This window comes from Carlito syrichta, unplaced genomic scaffold (assembly GCF_000164805.1).
Source record: "Carlito syrichta isolate Samal-C Ts95f unplaced genomic scaffold, Tarsius_syrichta-2.0.1 Scaffold305844, whole genome shotgun sequence".
NCBI lineage: Eukaryota > Metazoa > Chordata > Mammalia > Primates > Tarsiidae > Carlito > Carlito syrichta.
Window position 1 is genome coordinate 234844 of NW_007249940.1, and position 18478 is coordinate 253321.

Consider the following 18478-nt stretch of genomic DNA (forward strand, 5'->3'; position numbering starts at 1 on the left):
GGAGTGGGGACCCTACTTCCCACCCCGGCCGCCGCAACCTCTTCCTCGCCCTCCTCGTCGTCCGCTGCCTCGTCCTCATCGCCCAGCTCCCGGAAGATGGTGGTGTCAGCGGAGATGTGCTGCTTTTGCTTCGATGTGCTCTACTGTCACCTGTACGGATACCAGCAGCCCCGGACCCCCCGGTTCACCAACGAGCCCTAGTGAGTACCGTGCCCTCCGCCGCCCTCTTCCTTGTACTCGGGATGGGACTCAGAGTTGAGGCAAAGTGCGAGTCCGCCTCCCTGCCGGCGGCTGCCCCTACCCCTCTCGCTGCCCGGGTCCCTAGAGCCACTCGACCTAAGTAAGGGCACCCAGCGATTTCTGCCCTCGGAGGCAGGCACCCCACACTTGGAGCAGGGTGCTGCTCCAAGGGATGGTGGCCCCGTGGCTCCTGGAGATGTTCGCTTTCGCTTTGCAGTAACTTCGAGGAGTTTTGACCCTTTCCTCCTCTCTCTCGCCACCCCCACTACCTCCCATCCTGTCCTGTCCGGGTTATGAGATGTGGATTACTCAAGGTGTCGACCTGTCCTCACTTTGGTTTCCATTACCCTAAGTGAAAGCCCTGCGTATTCCCGCCCCGCGTACCTTGCACATGGAGAGCTACTATCCCATTGCAGGGTGAAAAATAACTATCCAACTTCTGTTCTGCTAGGGATGGAACTTAGCTGTGGAGCTTGGGAGAAGGGTTACCCATCTTTTCCTCCGGGTTTCCTTGTGCCCTGGGGAAGGGGGAGCTTTTTAAAAACACCTTTTTCTTTAGTACCTATTTTTATTCGAACATACCCATTAAAATGTGTTTCTAGTGAAGCGAGCGCACTGCCAGCTTCACGTTTGAAGAGAGACCTTTTTTTTTTCCCTCTTCATTTCACCGTCTGGGTAACAGCTCATTCAAAGAGAGCTGTCCCCACAGAGCCACTGTCAATTTGTACATTAAGTGTGCATTCGCTTTTGTGTTGATTTCACTTTAAGAAATCTATGTTATACTCGACGATTTGAGAAATGCTTAAACAAGCCAACAGTAAAGGTGTAGGAATTTTCATGGTTTCTTTTGGTTTTATACTTTTAATTATTTTACCCTTGGAGCATGTGGTTGAAATTGTTTAAAATAAGCATTGTTACAACTAAAAGCCGGGTTGATTCTAATCCCCGCCCGTTTGGATGTGTGGGAGATGAGGCATATGGTTTTTTTTAAATGTGTAAACTGAATGTAAACTGACTTTTTAAGTTAAATGCTAGACAGAATGTAAAGACCAAGAGAAGGCAGAATGAGAAAAAGGGCAATTGCTTTTATTATGGGTACTTAGCATTAACAAGAAAAATAATATAGAAAAATTTCAGTGAAACTCGTAGTGAAAGGCATCAATTTTTTAAAGACAAGTGCCCCTTGTCCTCCCTATCATAAATACCTGAATTGATGTGCTTTTTAAGCTGCTGCTTTTCATTTTGTGAAATTAAGGGATTGGACTGCTACTAGATAAGTATAAACACTTCGACTTAAACTAAAAATATTAAATTAATATGTAAAGTGGAAATTACAATAAAAGTGTCCTGGAAATTGTGCGTTTGTACTGTTTGTTTTCTTTGGCTTTGATATTTTAAATGTCTTTAATTTTGTATGACTCTTCTGTGGTCTGTGCATTTTTTAAAGACTTGGTTCATCTTTGGGTATTGGTTCATGAGAAATGCATGAAAGAGCATCCAGGCAAACACTTTGTCACATAAATTAAATGTCTTTTTAACTTTCATAGTGTATATTCTAGGAACTTAAAATTCTAAGTCCATACCTTTCCTTAGTCAATTTACTTTTTGGTTAAGAAGTAAAATTCATTTTGAAAAGACTGCCATGTAAGAAATCTATGCAGTAGTTATTAGCTTGAGTCACTTATTTGTGACTTTTCTGCCTTCTCTTAGATGTCTGTGATGTATTAATGCTAGTCCTGGGATGATACTTAGGTTGGCTCTGCAAAGTCATGGGACTGCAAAAATTCACTCCTGTTTAGTTTTTTAGCTGTTACACGAGTTTGGCAAAGGCTGTTTTAGTATTCACGCTCCATTGCTCCAAACCATATGAGAACACACTTTCAGGAGGTGCTATTTTCACACATTTTAAAGTGAGTTTGGGTTAACTCAATGACTATAACACGAATTTTAAAAGGAAAGTGAGATTGACCAGTTCATACAGAAAATGCTTTTGAAAATGTCATTTTAACAGTAGCTACTTTGCACACACATTTAGGTATTGTTCTAATACTCCAACTGCTGGATTTCTTTTTCATGGAATTAAACAGATGAATAAGACACACTTTTGATCACTAAGGATATGTTGAAACGATAGTAGAATAATAACTATTATCCCATTTAACAGGCCTTGAATGTGTCATGTATTCTATAAAACACCTGATTTAGAGTAGACACTGAACATGAGCAAGTGGAGAATGAAAGTGCACTTAAGTGGAAAGAGAACTATGTCTTATTTCCATTTATCTTAAAGTCATTTTTGAGGTGTACTGTGGAAAATTCAGTAAAACTTCTTGTTTATAGAAGGGACATAACTAATAATTTCACAGTACCTAGTAACCACTGCACATTTTTATTTCTGTTTTACATATTTAATATTGTGCACTTATTAGTGCAGCATTGTGCTAGGTGCTGTAAGACATAAATAGACATTGAGATTTTTTTTTTCCCTCAGAGTTATTAGCGTCATGTCATGAGCAGTGTGTTTCAGGTCCTGTCTCCATCAGAAAATGTGTTTTTGACAATTTCAAATTCTCAAATGTAAAAACACAATTTTCATCCCTTCCCAGTAGCTTTCTCTCAGAATGTCTGTAACTGATGAAATCTACCTTTTATAGGTTCAGAAGTTCTAGATCCATCAGTTACCCTTCCCCTCTGAAAGGTTATTAGAATTTTTTTTTTGTATTGGAGTCTCACTCTGTCACCCAGACTGGAGTGCAGTGGCACGCTCCCGGCCACCACAGCCTCGACCTACTGGGCTCGGGAGATCCTTCTGCTTCAGCCTTACAAGTAACTGGAACTACAGGCGCACGCTACCACACCCGGCTAATTTTTGATTTATTGTGGAGATGAGGTCTCGCCAAGTTGCCCAGGCGGGTCTCGAACCCACGGGCTCAGGCAATTCACTCACCTCAGCCTCCCAAAGCGCGGGATTACAGGCTGAGCCACCGAGTCTGGCTGAGAAATTTCAAGTGACTGATGTGTTTCAAGGCTGGGGCTATGGCAGTATATAAACAGGCTGTATGGACACAAATTCTTCACTCTTGCTTCTGTTTTTTGAATACCTACCCCATTGCAGACGACATTGGACAGGCAGATTTGTCCACAGAATTATGGTCTAAGAAATAAAGAGGACATAACTGTAGGTGCATTTTAATATTCAAAATCAGAGCTTTTGGATTTATAGGTCAGGGAGCCCAGTTTTATTTTATAGGAACCTGTTTGCTACTATAAACAGATCCACTGTGCCAGGTGTTCAACCAGTTAGACTACAAAGCAGTCGTTCTCAGCCTTGGCATATTGGAATCACTGGGAAGTTATTAAAATATGGATACCTTAGTCTCAGCCCCAGAGATTCTGATTTAATTGGTCTTGGATGGGGCCTGGGAATAAGGATTAATAAAAGCTCTCCAGGTGATATTAATGGGCAGCTGAGGTGGCATACCACTGGTTATATTCTACTAGGTCTTTCTCTGGAGATTTGGATTAATTTGTTCTGGGGTGGTGCCTTGGAATCCGTATTTTATGAGCAACCTGGTTAATTGCAGTAAACAACCGATGTGGGAAACTTGCAATGTGGTCTGCAGAGGACATCACCTGGGAACTTGTTAGAAATGTAGGCTGTCAGGCCCCACCTCAGACCTGCTGAATTAGAATCAGCATTTTAACAAGCTCCCCTGGTGATTCGTATGCACATTAAAGTTTGAGGAAGACTGGTTCCCAAACTTTAGAGTACACCATAATCTCCTGTAGCGCTTGTTAAAGCACAAATTGCTGGGCCCCATTCCCAGAGTTTCTGATTCAATCGATGTGGGGTGGGGCTGTGAATTTGCATTTCTCACAAGTTCCCTGGTGACACTCTTGCTACAGTTTCCAGGACCACTTGTTGAGAGCCCCTGGGCTAGAGAAGTGACAACCATTCGAATAAGTACTTGAGAGACAGTTTTTGCTGCCAGTATCCAGTATAAAACTTCCTGGTTCTATGTCACTAGCTTGCTGGGTTCAGGTGATCCTTTTCCCCAGCCTTCCAAGTAGCTGGGACTATAGGCATGTGCCACCATGCCCAGCTAATTTTTGGTTTCTTGTAGAAACAGGGTTTTGTCATTTTTCTGAGGCTGGTCTTAAACTCCTGGGCCCAGGCAATTTTCTCACCTCAGTCTCCCAAAGTGCTGGCTCTTATTTATTTATTTATTTACTTATTTACTTTTGAGTTGGAGTCGCACTCTGTCACACTTGGGTCACTACACCTGGCTAATTTTTTTTTTTTTTTGAGTTGGAGTCTTACTCTGTTTCCCAGGCTGGAGTACAGTGGCACAGTCATGGCCACTCCAGCATCCACCTGCTGGGCTCAGGCGATCCTTCCACCTTAGCCTTCCAAGTAGCTGGAATTACAGGCACGCACTACCTTGCCTGGCTAATTTTTTATTTACTGTAGAGATGAAGTCTCGCCAAGTTGCCTGGGCTGTTCTAGAACCCATGGGCTCAGGCAATCCCTTCACCTTGGCCTTCTGAAGTGCTGTGATTATAGGCTTGAGTCACTGCGCCCAGCCCCCGGCTGATTTTTTAAAAACTTTTTTGTAGAGATGAGGTCTTGATGTGTTGCCCAGACTGGTCTCGAACTCCTGGCCTCAAGCAATCCTCCTGCCTCAGCCTCCCAAAGTGCTGACAACCACCACGCCCAACCTATGTCACTATCCTTTATTATCATGTTCATTCTAACTTAGCACCGGAGAGAGGAGTACTGCCCAGAGCATAAGAGTCTGAGGTTCTTGGGACGGTTTTAGTCAGGCTGAGGGTGATCCTTGGAGACTTGTGATATGAATCTAGATCTTTTTTCAGAAGTTGATAAATATGAGGGGTACATTTTAGGAGTTAAAAGCAGAACAAATATGGTATCTTTAAGTTGTATTGATTTTAATAAATTAAGCCCCCTTTTGTTCCCATAAAAAATGCTTTTATGATTAGCTCACTAAATAACATGTGAAAAGATTTTAAAAGCTTTTATTTATGCTTATACTTGTTGGATTTCATTTTTAAAAATTTCTTTATTAACAAAGAACATAAAAGGATCCTGCTAAGACTGGGATTGTCTTTAATGTCTTTATGTCTTTAATGCTGTGCTGTGTGTCTATCCTGTGTACTTTTAATTTTACTCTTTTTACCACCTTTGAAGTTAATGCAATACTATATTTTATTGTAGACCATTGCATGTAGAAGATTCTTTACTATTAAAAATCAGTGAGTGTGGTTTTCAATTGTAATGAATAAAACATGGTTTTAAAAAATCCACTCCTGTATATGCAGCTATTGAGACTCCGGTCAGGTATTTGAACAGTTAACTCTTTCTTGTCTTGCCATAGTATTCAAATTACTGTTTTTTCAACATGCTTGGGAGGAGTTGGGTTGTTTTAGGGGAGTAGGCATTTTGTTTCACCAGAATACTAGCAATCCTATTGTACTATCAAAAAGATGATTTCATAATGCAGCTCAGGTTTAAGTGATATTAAATCAGCATTTTAAACACAAGCTATTATATTTCTGTTATGTCTTTTTTGTTGAAGACTGACCACAATAGCCAGAAGATGTATCTTTCTATTGCAGATTATGCTACTAGGCCATGATAGATTGCTTTATCCACACTAATATAATGGTACTAACTTCCATTTCCTGGTCACAGTGTACAGTTTGTCTTTAAAAATAAAAACATTGTCTGAAAAATTGTTGACTCTTTTTGAAGGTATAATATGATTGTTTTCCAGCAGTGTTGATTCTCATTGGAAGACAACCTGATTCCTGTCTTACTGATAGAAAAGAAGGCAAGTGTGTCCCCAGTTGTTGTTTTTACTGTAAAAACTGTCAGTGACTGAAATGGAAGGATGAAGAAATATAAATTACAGAATTGTTTTTATATCCATGCACAAAGGTGTATATAGGGCAAGGTATATTTAGTTAAAAAGAAAGACTCAGTGCTTATTTTACCTTCTTCCCCATATGGCCAAAGGGAGTGATAATCTAGCCCATAATTTTTCTTACTTATGAATTGTGTTTGTGCTGTGTTCAGGTTTCAGTTAGTGGGTGGAAGCCAAAATGGAATCTCTGCTGGGATCTCTCAGTCCAGTGGGAAGAAAGACCACTACTGAAAAAGTGAAAAATGCTCCATTAGCCCATGCATGAGTTGTTTTTTAAAGTATGTGTTTCTCAGACACATGCTAACATTCACATTGTTGTCTTAAAAACTGTACAGTTTTTGAAACTGAATTTGTGTTATAAACAGTAAAACCTTTTACTGAAATGGATTATATTTTTAAAGTCAATTGCACTTCCCATTATAGATAATTTTACTTTTTGAGAGTTTATATATGTGAAATACTAAAACTTGTGTAATGAGATTAGTCAAAGTTCTCAAGTTTTCCTGATTTCAATAGGCGTTATTCTGTACTCTTGATGTCACACATGCTTGCCTGTTATAAAGCAGCACAATGGCCAGGGCTTTTACATTTAAATTTTCTTAAATAGTCTCTTTTTCAAACTTGTGTAATAATGTCTCTTTTTGATACTGTTCTGAATCAATTAAGCTAAGTGAGGACCAGCAGTAAAACCCAGCGGCTGCCAAGAATGGACCCTTAATGTGTAAGCTGTCTTTCTACAATCAGTAATTGGGCAGTTGCTCACATGACACTGGAGACAGTGTGGGAAGCCAGTGGTTGTGTAGGTGGGAAGAGTAGATTCCCAACAGTAAACTTATTTAGAGTTGTGCTTCTGTAGTTAGTATTGCTAGAACAAAAATGACCCACAGGCTTATGTAGTGTAAAGAAAAGAACCCAAAGGAAGTAGTGTGGTGTAATAGTATAGTTGGTTGGGTGGAGCATATTTTATGTTCAGTCCAACTATAAGTGGCGTCTTTTGTATCAAGTGTGGGTGTATTTTTTACAGATCTTAATGTTTCATACTTTGAAACTCGCTCAACCTTAAAAATGTTAGTGTTGAATAGCTGAGTGGAAATTATATGTCACTGGAAAAAAAAAACCTTTTTTTTTTTTAAACATACACATTATGCTGAGTTCCATGGTTGGAAACCAGAGAAATAGAAGAAATAGTCCTATTCTCAGTCCTCACAGAGCTTACATTCCTGTTGAAGACGTGATACAAATATCAGAGTTGCTTAAAATACTTACAAATCAATAAATATATGATTGTAGATTAATAAGACAAAAAATACATGGAAAAATATATGGAAATGACATGGAATAAAGAAATTGGTTAGGAAGATGGCATTTGGGAGGGGATAACTTGAACCTAGTTTTTGAACGAAGAAGGCACAGGGATTATTGGTAGAGTCTGTATGACCAGTAGATCTTGAAAGTCTCTGTTGTTCTCAGACCGGTTGCTGTCATCACGGCACCCCTTGCCACAGTTCTTGGGGATTCCCAGCAGCTTACTTAAGTCAGCAACTTGCCCTCTCAGCATTTTTCATACCACTCTCTTTGCTCTGGTCTCTAAGATAATAAAACTTCAAGGAAATTAGGTAGCCTTTGTGTTGGGAATCCTCTGGGAAAGCTGGATAAGATATTTTGTATCTGGTTATAGTTTACTCTATCAGGAAGAGAATAGTATTTGCAGAAGAATCCTATAGAGTGTCAGATGATTGGAAGGAGAAGAGTTTCAAGGGCAGTACAAAAACTGGCATTGGAAAGTGGGAAAGCTGCCCCAGGGACAGAATCTGTCAATATAGGAACCTTGCAAAACTAAGAATTGGAAGAAGTTATCAGCATATGCAAGGACTCGTACTCTAGGGCCAGGTTTTGTGTAGGAGTGGAAAGATTGCAGCTCACCTGTTTTTTGGCTTCCATCATTGCCTCTTCTTTTCTTGGCTCTGTGCCTAGCTATTCTTGTGCTCAGGAAAAGTTTGTTAAACAGCTCTGTTGGAATGGCTATGAAATTTGATCACAAGTATAAGAACTCTCCACTCCCCCTCTTCACCTATTCCCAAACTGTATTTGATTTGGGAAAAAAGATGAGAAGACATGTTGGTTTATAAAATGTGGATCAAGTATAAAATAGCTGGGATAGCTTTTGGATGAGGAACTAAAATTAGGTGACTGTATGTAAGTAAAGAGGCGTTGCAGGGAAAAAAATCTAACAAATTCCCATTGCTGGGGGTGGTGAAAGGAGAGAGGCTTTAAGTGTAATTCAGAGTTCATAAATCTGGGGTAACCAGGAAGATGGTGGTGCCATGGGCGGGGAGACAAATGGGGAGATATGAGAAGAAACAAATGGTTGGGCTAGTGAAATTAGATTTCTTACTATGTATAGTTCCAATTGTTAGCAGTGATCAAATGTCATTTCTTTTTGAAGTAGCAGAACCACAGAGCAGTGACAGAGTTATTATGATGTTTTGGTTGATCCTTGGGATCACACCAACCCCACTCCCGCCTTCCACCCCCAGTTGTGACTTTGAACTTCTCAGATGATTAGAGATCATTGATAGTTTTCAGCTTTGTACTGCTAATAAAAATACCTGACAGATTGTTAGGTTTCCCTAATGTAGGTTTATATATTTTCTCAGTCTTAAGGTTTATCAATTTACAAAGAAGTCAGTGAGCCTTATATTTTCTTGTGTGTATTGAGCACAGCCTTGAGCAAAGTAGAGCCTCATGGCAGACCATCTCAGGTACTTGCAGTTTTCAGAACTTCAATTGAAGAAAATTTCTGAAGGACTAGAAGTGCCGTTTGGTACTCGATTCTAGGTTCTGTGTCCTCAAGCTTAGAAAGTAAAATAGGTTGAATCAGCTGGATCTATTTTGTGGCTTTGCTCAACAATGAAGACCTTAGTCTTTTAAGACCTTAGTCTTAAAAGAATAAGGTCTGTGATAGTCTTGATGATTCTTGCCTTTCCCCTATCTGTTTCATTTTACAGATAATCCACACTATGACCCAAAGCCACATGCAATGGTGGGAGAGCACAGTTGACTGTATTATGCAATGTCCTGCCAGAAGATGCTGACCAGCTCTCTAGTAATGGAAACTAGTGAGACTGACTTAACAACCTATATAGTTCACCTGGCCATTCCACATATTTTCAGTGAAATCTGTAAGAATATGATACACAATTCTAGTAACATATCTTCTGTTGGGATCTTGGATTGCTGCAAGGTGGTAACATCAGATTCTCTGCTTTGCTTTAAGTGTTAGTGGGTCTTTGAGTCATTCTTATAGAATGGAATCTATGAAAAATGATGCTGTCAGCCTAGGGGCCACATAGCACTATGCCTAAAAGAAATACTCATGTGCTAGTCACATTAGTGTGTTCCTTCTCTGTGACATCATTATTGCTCATAATAGCCTAACAACCACATGGTTAGATAAAAGTGGTTTTGGGTACAAATAAGTTAATATAGCTGGTAAAACTAGGACCTCAGTATATACCTCACTGTAGTAAGGCAAATACCCTGTGTGTGCTGATTTTGAACAGCAGTGAGGTAAATGTTAGATGATGGCTGCTTTTTCATATGGTAAGCAGAAGGTGGTGTTCATGATTTGTTTACTAAAGAAGAATCTCACAAAGTCTTCTGACTTTTTTTTCATGCCTGAATGGTGTTCTGAACACACTTCATGAATTTCTCCATGATAAAAACAAACAAAAAATTAAAAAAAAAAACTTGTCATGGCTTCTTTTGCATTAATAAAGCACTTTCCACTAGCTTGGCCAGGTATTGTGGAATAGCTCTTCTTTGCTAAGAGTAGATGTGGGACAATCAGTGGTTAAAATTTTGTGTCCACATCACGGATCTATCTACCCCCACAGTCTTCTACTTGTCAGTTGAAAAAACTCTCTCAAAAACAAATGGGAATAATATTGCTTCTGTTTCTACGACACTGAGGTTATATGTGGTTTGTGGTGTGTTTTACTCCACAAACTTTTCCGACTATTGCCCTTTCTGGCAAGTTGTTTTGCAGGAATCTACTCTTCTACACTGAAAGCGTTGACTAGGTGGAGAAAGAGAGTGGCACAGGGCAGGAGGCAGGAATAAAGGGCACATGGGAATCAAGGAGGGAGAAAAATGAATTGTAGTTCAGTGAGGTAAACCCTGGAATCAGAATAGACAAGAAAGAGTGACACCTGGTCTGGAGCAGGAGTGCTCCAAAAGGCATGTGTTACATCAAACAAACTTAGATATTCTTCCTTTAGGACCAATGGCTATGGCACTCTTGCTAAAAAATAATTATTCCTAGGAGAAACAAATGCATAGCATGAAGTATAATAATATAAGAGGACCTGCTGTGGATCCAGTGGACTAGATAAAGAAAATGTGGTACATTTACATGATGGAATATTATGCAGTCATAAAGAAAAACAAAGGTATGAACTTTGCAGCAACCTGATGGAATTAGAGTCTATAATACTCAGTGATTTATCACAGAAACAATGATCTGAGTACCACATGTACTCACTCGTAAGTGAACCCTGAACATTTATCATAATACTGTAAGAAAGGGATTGGCAGTAGTGGGACACTGCCGGGGGGGGGCACATAAAATCAATAAAGATACCCCCACTTTACCTGTATGATGACCACATATGTACCTAACTCTCATTTGTACCCCACATTTTTAAAGTAAAATAATTTTTTTAAAAAACATTCACCCAGTATCATCAGAATGAGGCCTCTATGTAACTTTGGAAGCTGTGAGATGAGTAGCTTTAGTATACCTAAAACAGCATAAATGTAGCCATTCTCTGGTCATTATGTTTTCTTATTTTATTTGACTTGTCTATGAACATAGATATAACTCCTCAGGTATTCAGATATATCTTATTTTTAGGCTTGTGTACTTATGTATACCTCTACTTAGAGGTACGAAGTTTCTTTTATATAGTTGGCTCTCCCAGTTATCCTTTATAATGAAGATTATGGAACAGATAATATTAAAGGATAGATTCAGCTATAACTTCTGACTGGCTGCACAACACAGCCATATGAGGGCCCACACTCTCTCTTCTGTGCCTTGTCATAACAGGACCTACTATAGTCAACCTGATTTGCAAATTATATTCTCACAGATAACTGGAGTGTTAGCCATTTTTTGTTAATCTGTTTCTCTTTAATCACATACATGTATGCTCATTTCAGTTTATTTTTTATTTTTTCAATCTACTCTCAACAATTTTTTGGTAGAATTATAAAATAGTTATAAAACTTGTAAAAGTTATTTCTAAAAATAAAATTTGTATGCATGAACTCAAAACAAAAAGACTTATATTGATATTTTGAATGTTTAAAAATAACATGAATACAAAACTATTCTTGGCATAGTCTAACATACTTTACTCATATTTTTAGCCATATCTATGTCTCATACTGAATCACATGGACAAGTTTTGCCTTTTAACACATTTTTAGATATACAGTACAGTATTGTTAACTATAAGCACTATGCTTAGCTTATTTTTTAAAGGTACATAATAGTGACTCAGAGCAACTCATTGCTTATAGGAATTTTGGGAATTTATTTTACAGATTAATATTACAAACGCATATTAGGGATGCACAGAGCCTATTTATCAAGAGAGCCTAATTTAGGCTTTGAGATATTTCTTTTCCTAAACTTATTGAAAATTACAAATATATTAGATGAAATGCATTAGAATCAGAAATAACCATTTTTAATGTGTTTTAAATGAGGAGTATTTCAGTTAGTATTTGACCTCACATTTATCATTTGCTTTATTAGTATACTTAATCCCAACTGCTTGTACTTGAAAAGAACTTGTTTTTCTCACTTTCCTTTTAGATTTTTCTTATCCTTTGTTCTTTATGGCTTTCTGATGAATTTGCTAATAATAATATAAGGAACTATCTTTGACAGATAGGAGCTTTGCCTTTGTTCACTTACTTTTAAAGGCAGAAGGACTAAGGCATTAAAGGAGAATATCAGTTTTGACAGTTTCTGCAAAATGTTTCTGAGAAAATGTGTTTTCTAGATAGATGGGGAATTGAAAGATAAATTGTATAATATGATATGATAAGTATGGCCTTTAAGTCCATATGTGTATATGTAAACCACTTTAGTTGAGTACTTTTTTCTTTTCTTTTCTTTTTTTTTTTTTTTTTTGAGTTGGAGTCTCACTCTGTTACCCAGACTGGAGTGCAGTGGCCGCTCCCGGCTACCGCAGCCTCGACCTGCTGGGCTCCGGCGATCCTTCCGCCTCAGCCTTCCAAGTAGCTGGAACTACAGGCGTGCGCTACCACGCCCGGCTAATTTTTGCTTTATTGTAGAGATAAGGTCTCGCCAAGTTGCCCAGGTAGGTCTCGAACCCGCGGGCTCAAGCAATCCACTCACCTCGGCTTCCCAAAGTGCTGGAATTACAGGCTGAGCCACCGATCCCGGCCTGAGTACTTCTTGAAATTGCTTCTTATAGTGCCTACATTTGTTTCTAATGAAAAGCTGACATCTAAATGTGGCAGTAGTGTCTGTCAAATAGTAGATATGGTAAAGTCATGGGTCTTGGGAGATTTTTGTTTTGCCTGTTGTCTACACAACCAGTATGAGGTCCTCTGTCATTAGCAGGGCTGTAGACATTTTTAAATGTTACCACTGAATTTTAATACATCAATTTGGATTTTGGAGCAGTTTCTAACTACTTCCATTTAGAGATGGCTTTGCTGTTCTAAATAAGAAAGTAGAATTTCCACTATGATTATCCTTTCGCTTACAGACTTTTAAAATGAATGTCTGTTGAAGCCTCAGGTTATTTGCCAGTATTATCTTAAGACATTGTGTTTTACATCAATACCTGTCTCTTATTCTAAGCTAACACTGCTTTTCCTATTATGGCTACTTCTAATATTTCAGTTCAACAAGTGATATAGCTGTTGTGGGCAGAATACTATGCTAGGCCCCTTTTTGGGTGGGGGTGAGCTATAAAATAGGCATAAGCCATGCTTTGTGACTTTAAAAAGCTTGCAGTCATATTAAGGAGAAAAGATTCATGAAACAAGTAATGAGGTCACATATGATTCAACAGTTGAACGAATGATGGAGACAATGAGATCTGTAGGGCTCATTGTATGGATGTGGGCTGGGTTTGTACAGGAAGGCTTTATAGACAAAATAGGATTCAGGCTGGGTAGAACTTTCATACATGGTAAAAGCATTCTAGACAGAGAAACAACTTAAAGACATAGAGGTCAGAATGGGCATTATATAGTGGTCATTGGGTACCAATCAAGGGTAAATGGAAACAGGAGAGGACCTAACAAGAAAGGGGATCTGTCAGGAGACTGTGGCTGCAATTCAGGCATTGGAAAATGAAGGTCTACCAGTTGACAATTTTAAAGTATTAATGGTCTGTGAATTGCCTATTTCTTGGTAAAGTTTCCCTTTTGTTCAGTTAATTATGCCTCAGCAGCTCCTTTAATGTCATGAATGTCATGGAGCCAGGACAAGAGACTGGGAAATAACACAAGCAGGAGTCTGCTGGGTAGACAAAGTGCTTTCATTCGTCAGTAGACAGCATAAGTCAGTTCGATTAACACTGATTATATCACACCTTACCTGAGTACCTTCTATGCTCTGGTTCTTTTTTCCTATGAACTTCAGTGTCTCAAATGTGAAGCTGGAAAAATTGACAAGCTACAATGATTATGTGATTTAAAAAATAAACTTCTCTAATTATGGTACAATTAAATGGTTTAACCAGTTTTTTCCTTTCTAAATTAATGCAGAAATTTTACTTGGGTATTGCAAATATAACCAAGATAAAGCAGGTACTGGGGATTATACTAATTTTAGACGGGTTATGTACTGATTATTGAATGATGTAATTTATAAAATTAGCTTAAACATAGATTAGTCTAGTGGGCATGTTCCTTATGGTTTGTAACGTGCACTATTTAAGAATGCTACAACTCTAAGAAACAAACTAAGCAAACTTTGTTTAGGTTTTATACTATTATTTAGAAACAAAATTCTAAAATAGTTTCCTAAATTATAGTAGAGCAACATATTTTTATTTTATGATGAGGAATGATTACTCTGATTAAAAAAAGAACAAAAGTGTTAGTCCTTTAGCTGATGATTTGTCTTTAATTATATTAAGATATAAATTTAGAACCTAAAGCATCTTTTTCAGTGATAACTGTAAAATTTTATTTTTTTAAATTTTAGTAACATCCTTCTTTTATTCCCCAGAATATGTTTTAGAATATAAGGAAATTATTTCCCAAATGTGGGACCAAACCTCTGACAATTTCTAACCACATAAGCATGAGTGTTGTGTCAGTACACTCAGAAAATAGAAAACAACACTAGCATAATGCTCACTAACAGTGTTCTCTGTGTAGTCAGTTTGTTTATAGGTAAATGAACTCTCTCTCATGTCATAGTCTAGAATCTGTGATTTGAATTATATATTACTACAGCCAGGTGAAGAAATACCAGATGTTTAAAGAAATAGTAGTAGTAAAATATTCTTGAATAAAAGTTGATGCATAAGAGATGAATGTTGACCTATGTAGTAATCATAGACTCCTGCTACATAGTAGGATAGGAGACTAAATGGAATCCGGCAGTTCTCAGGACAAATGACAAAAAAGTCTCTGATCACTCTCAATATCCTTAACAATATCTTTAAATCTTTATTAACAAAGGTAGATTCTCTCATTGGGGAAATGAGAGGTAACTTTTTTTATAGAGTTGAACTGTTCAGATGCCAACTTCTTTTTTCACAGGCTTCAAACAGTGTTAAGCAGTGCCCTCCATAGTGTAGAGCACAATCAGAGAAAGAAAGTCAGCAGTTTTTCTGATTTGACTGTGACAAAAGAACAAGTAAATCCCATTTTAAAGTGTAAAAATGGTTGTACATCTCATAGGTCTTGGTTCCTGTCCATTGGTCTGCTCTTAGAAACTTTTCTTGTGTTTATTTCAGTTCAGTCTAGAGAAATTCAAGTTCATTCTTACAGAGGAGGAGTAGTTTGGTCTTGAAGCTTTCTTTCACTTTCATGAAGTTATAATTATTCACCTTCTCATAATAACCCTTCATTAGCCCTTTATAACTTAAATAATTTGCACCAGCCCAGCATGGCCTCTGGTGCTTTCATTTTCTCAGAATTATTATATTTATTTGAATACTTTTTCTTCCCAATATCTCCACTCCAAATTTGCAGTATAAATTTTGAAAGATCCTTCTTTTCCTCAACATAATTTCTCTCTGGAGCTTTACAATTTTTAAGAGCAATTGTCTTAACTATTTGAAGGCTTGATAACATCTACATTGTAGAATTTTTACTATTTAAATTCTAATATTGCTTATCACTAGAAAAGTTATTTGCTGATCCTACTGGCTTTCCATTTTGGAGAGGTGGTAGAATGATGGGAATGGGGAGGTTGTAAATCTATGATTTCCAAGTTTTCCAAAAATGGTTTTGAGTATCTAAAGGAGTATATAAACATTGTCTAACTGGATCAGTTTTGGAGTCACGATAGTACACATCTGAATGGTTTCTAGAATTTTTTTCTGGGGATATATATATATGTATTTTTACTTAAAGTAACACTTTATTATCCAAATGTAAGCTTAGAAATAGTTTTTGTCTTACTTCATTTATTTATTTTTTTAATCAATAATCAATATTTTTTATTATGGTTTTGTGGGGTACAGTTAAGGGTTAGGTATACAAATACATTTCATTTAGGCACCCTGTTGGTAAGAGGTGTTTCCCCATCCTCTGGGGATATTTTAAAGCAGAGTAAATGAGATATTCCACTGTGCTCCTCCTGTGCCTTACCTGAAAGTGGATATCTTTTTCTCTATGTGTATAACTTAAACCATAAGATCTTGTGGATTTATTTGATATTGTTTGTTATTTAGGGAATGACCTGGCTATATATAGCTGTATGCGGGAGGGTAAGACAATGTGTTTGCGGTTCTCAATGAGGTATAGGATAGGCTTTAATCACTTTTCCTTTACTCTGATTCCATTCCCATGAAAGATTGGAATGCTTGCAAATTATTTGTTCTGTTTCTTCTTTTTCTGCTGTTTTGTTTTAAACCTCAGGTTTCAAAATGTTGAAATAAATGCTTTCCCCCCCAATATGTCAATAGTTAGGGGTTTTTTAATCTAGTGCCTAAGAATGGATTTTTAGGGGGTTGGAAATTGTATGTAAAATTTTTAGTGTAAGTACATTTTCTGGTTAGAAGTTTCATGTCTTTCATCAGGTTTCCACAGAAACTTATAATAGTACTGCCTTTTTTTTTTTTTTTTTTTGAGAAAGCAGGATTTATTGAGAGGACAGAAAATCTCCCACAGTGGGAGGGGACCGAGGGGATTGCCCAGTGTTGCCTTCTTAAGGATATTCAAAGATTATCGACTAACATTGTCTAGGAAAGTATAAGTCTGCTTCTTAAACTAGAAGATTACTGCTAACCCTTGAAATCTATCCATGGACTCTAGATTAGGACCCCATGACTGTAGACATAGTAGGAAAGAAAGAAGCATTCATTTAAGCATATTGGAACCTGTAGCTATGTGGTGGTGTGCTAGAAGATAAATAAAGCAACAGGGTAAACATAGTGTCTCTTCGTGGAGTATCAGTTTTCCAGAATTAAAACTTAGAACATAAGTTTGATATTCAAGTAAATATAGATATGTAATATTTAAGAATATAAAATTTTTAAAATAAAGTATTACAAAGGAACTTACCGCTTGTGATGGGTCACTTATGGCAACTCTCAAATTCCTACCCATGTGTACCTTTAATTTCCTTTGCTGATGGTGCATATCAGCTGAAAAGCTTTAAAAGTCTAATCTAATGATCTGTGGTTATAAACCAGTAAAAATCCTATGTTAGAAACAAATGAGTATACCACAGATAAGAGATAACTGTAACAGAAAACTGATTTTAACAGTATATACAATAATTGATCATTATGCTAGTGTCACACTTGGAATATCCTACATTTGTGAACAAAAGGCATATCTTTTGACCTGAATAGATATTTCTTCAAAAACATACAAACAACCAACAGGTACATGAAAAGGTGCTCAACATCACTAATCATCAGGCAGATGCAAGTCAAAATCACAATGAGATACCACATCACACCTGTTAAAATGACTGTTATCAAAAAGGCAGGAAATGACAAGTGTTGGAGAGGATGTGAAAAAAAGAGAACCCTTGTACACTGTAGGTGGGAATGTAAATTGGTACCACTATTATGGACAATAGTGTAGATTCCTCAAAACATTAAAAGTAAAACTACCATATGGTCCAGCAATCCCATTTCTGGTTATATAGCTGAAGGAAATGAAATAAGTAGACTGAAGAAATTACCTGCACTCCCATGTTCATTGTAGCATTATTCATAATAGCCAAGATAAGAAACAAAGCATTTGTTGACAGAAGAATAGTTAAAGAAATTGTGTGTGTATACACACATACATACATATACACAATAGAATATTATTCAGCCTTAAAAGGAAGGAAATCCTGCTATTTGAAACAACACGAGTGAATGTAGAAAACATTATAAGTGAAATAAATCAGATACAGAAAGAGAAATAGTGTATGGTCTCACTTTTTATGTAGAATATAAAAAAGTCGAACTCAGAAACAAAGTAGAACAGTACCAGGATCTGGGAGCAAGGGAAATGAGGAGACATTAAGCAAAGGGGACATACTTTCCATTATAAGATGAACAAGTTCTGGGGAACTAATGTAAAGCATGGGTGGTTACAGATGTGTTAATTTAATTGTGATTATCATTGCACATGTATACATAAATCATCATGTTTATACCTTGAAATATACAATCTTTGTTTTTCAATTATTTTTAAAAGGAAATGCCTTTTTTGTTTTCATGGAAATTTTTGATGTGTCTGTTCTCACATTAATGTAATTTAGATGAAGAAAAACAGATTTGAAGAAGTCTAACACGAGGGATTATAAGTTATCTTTGCAAGCAGAAATACTATTTTAGCATGTAATTTTCCTCATAAAATGTTTTATGACAGAACACATTAGTCTTTAACTTATTTAAAATTAATATATTTTGGCTAGGAGCCAGTACTGCTTTATGACTCTTAAACATTTCACCAATCACCAACACTAGAAATTTGCTTTATTTTTTCAAAAACAAAATTTTTTTATCACTTTTTGAGTTATTGCATAGTTCACAATACAAATAAAACATCCAAGCCTA

The 18478-nt window shown here is 37.2% G+C and overlaps 1 protein-coding gene across 2 annotated transcripts in view; it reads left to right on the plus strand.

Annotated features, from left to right (window-relative positions):
- Positions 1 to 6: 6 nt before the first annotated feature.
- AMMECR1 (Alport syndrome, mental retardation, midface hypoplasia and elliptocytosis chromosomal region gene 1) overlaps positions 7 to 18478 on the plus strand; it is a 114803-nt gene continuing 96331 nt past the window's right edge. For both annotated transcript variants that reach the window (XM_008062811.1, XM_008062812.1), the window contains exon 1: positions 7 to 200. In XM_008062811.1, coding sequence (XP_008061002.1) covers positions 97 to 200 — 104 coding nt within the window. In that variant the 5' untranslated portion in view covers positions 7 to 96. The remainder of the gene's footprint in view (positions 201 to 18478) is intronic.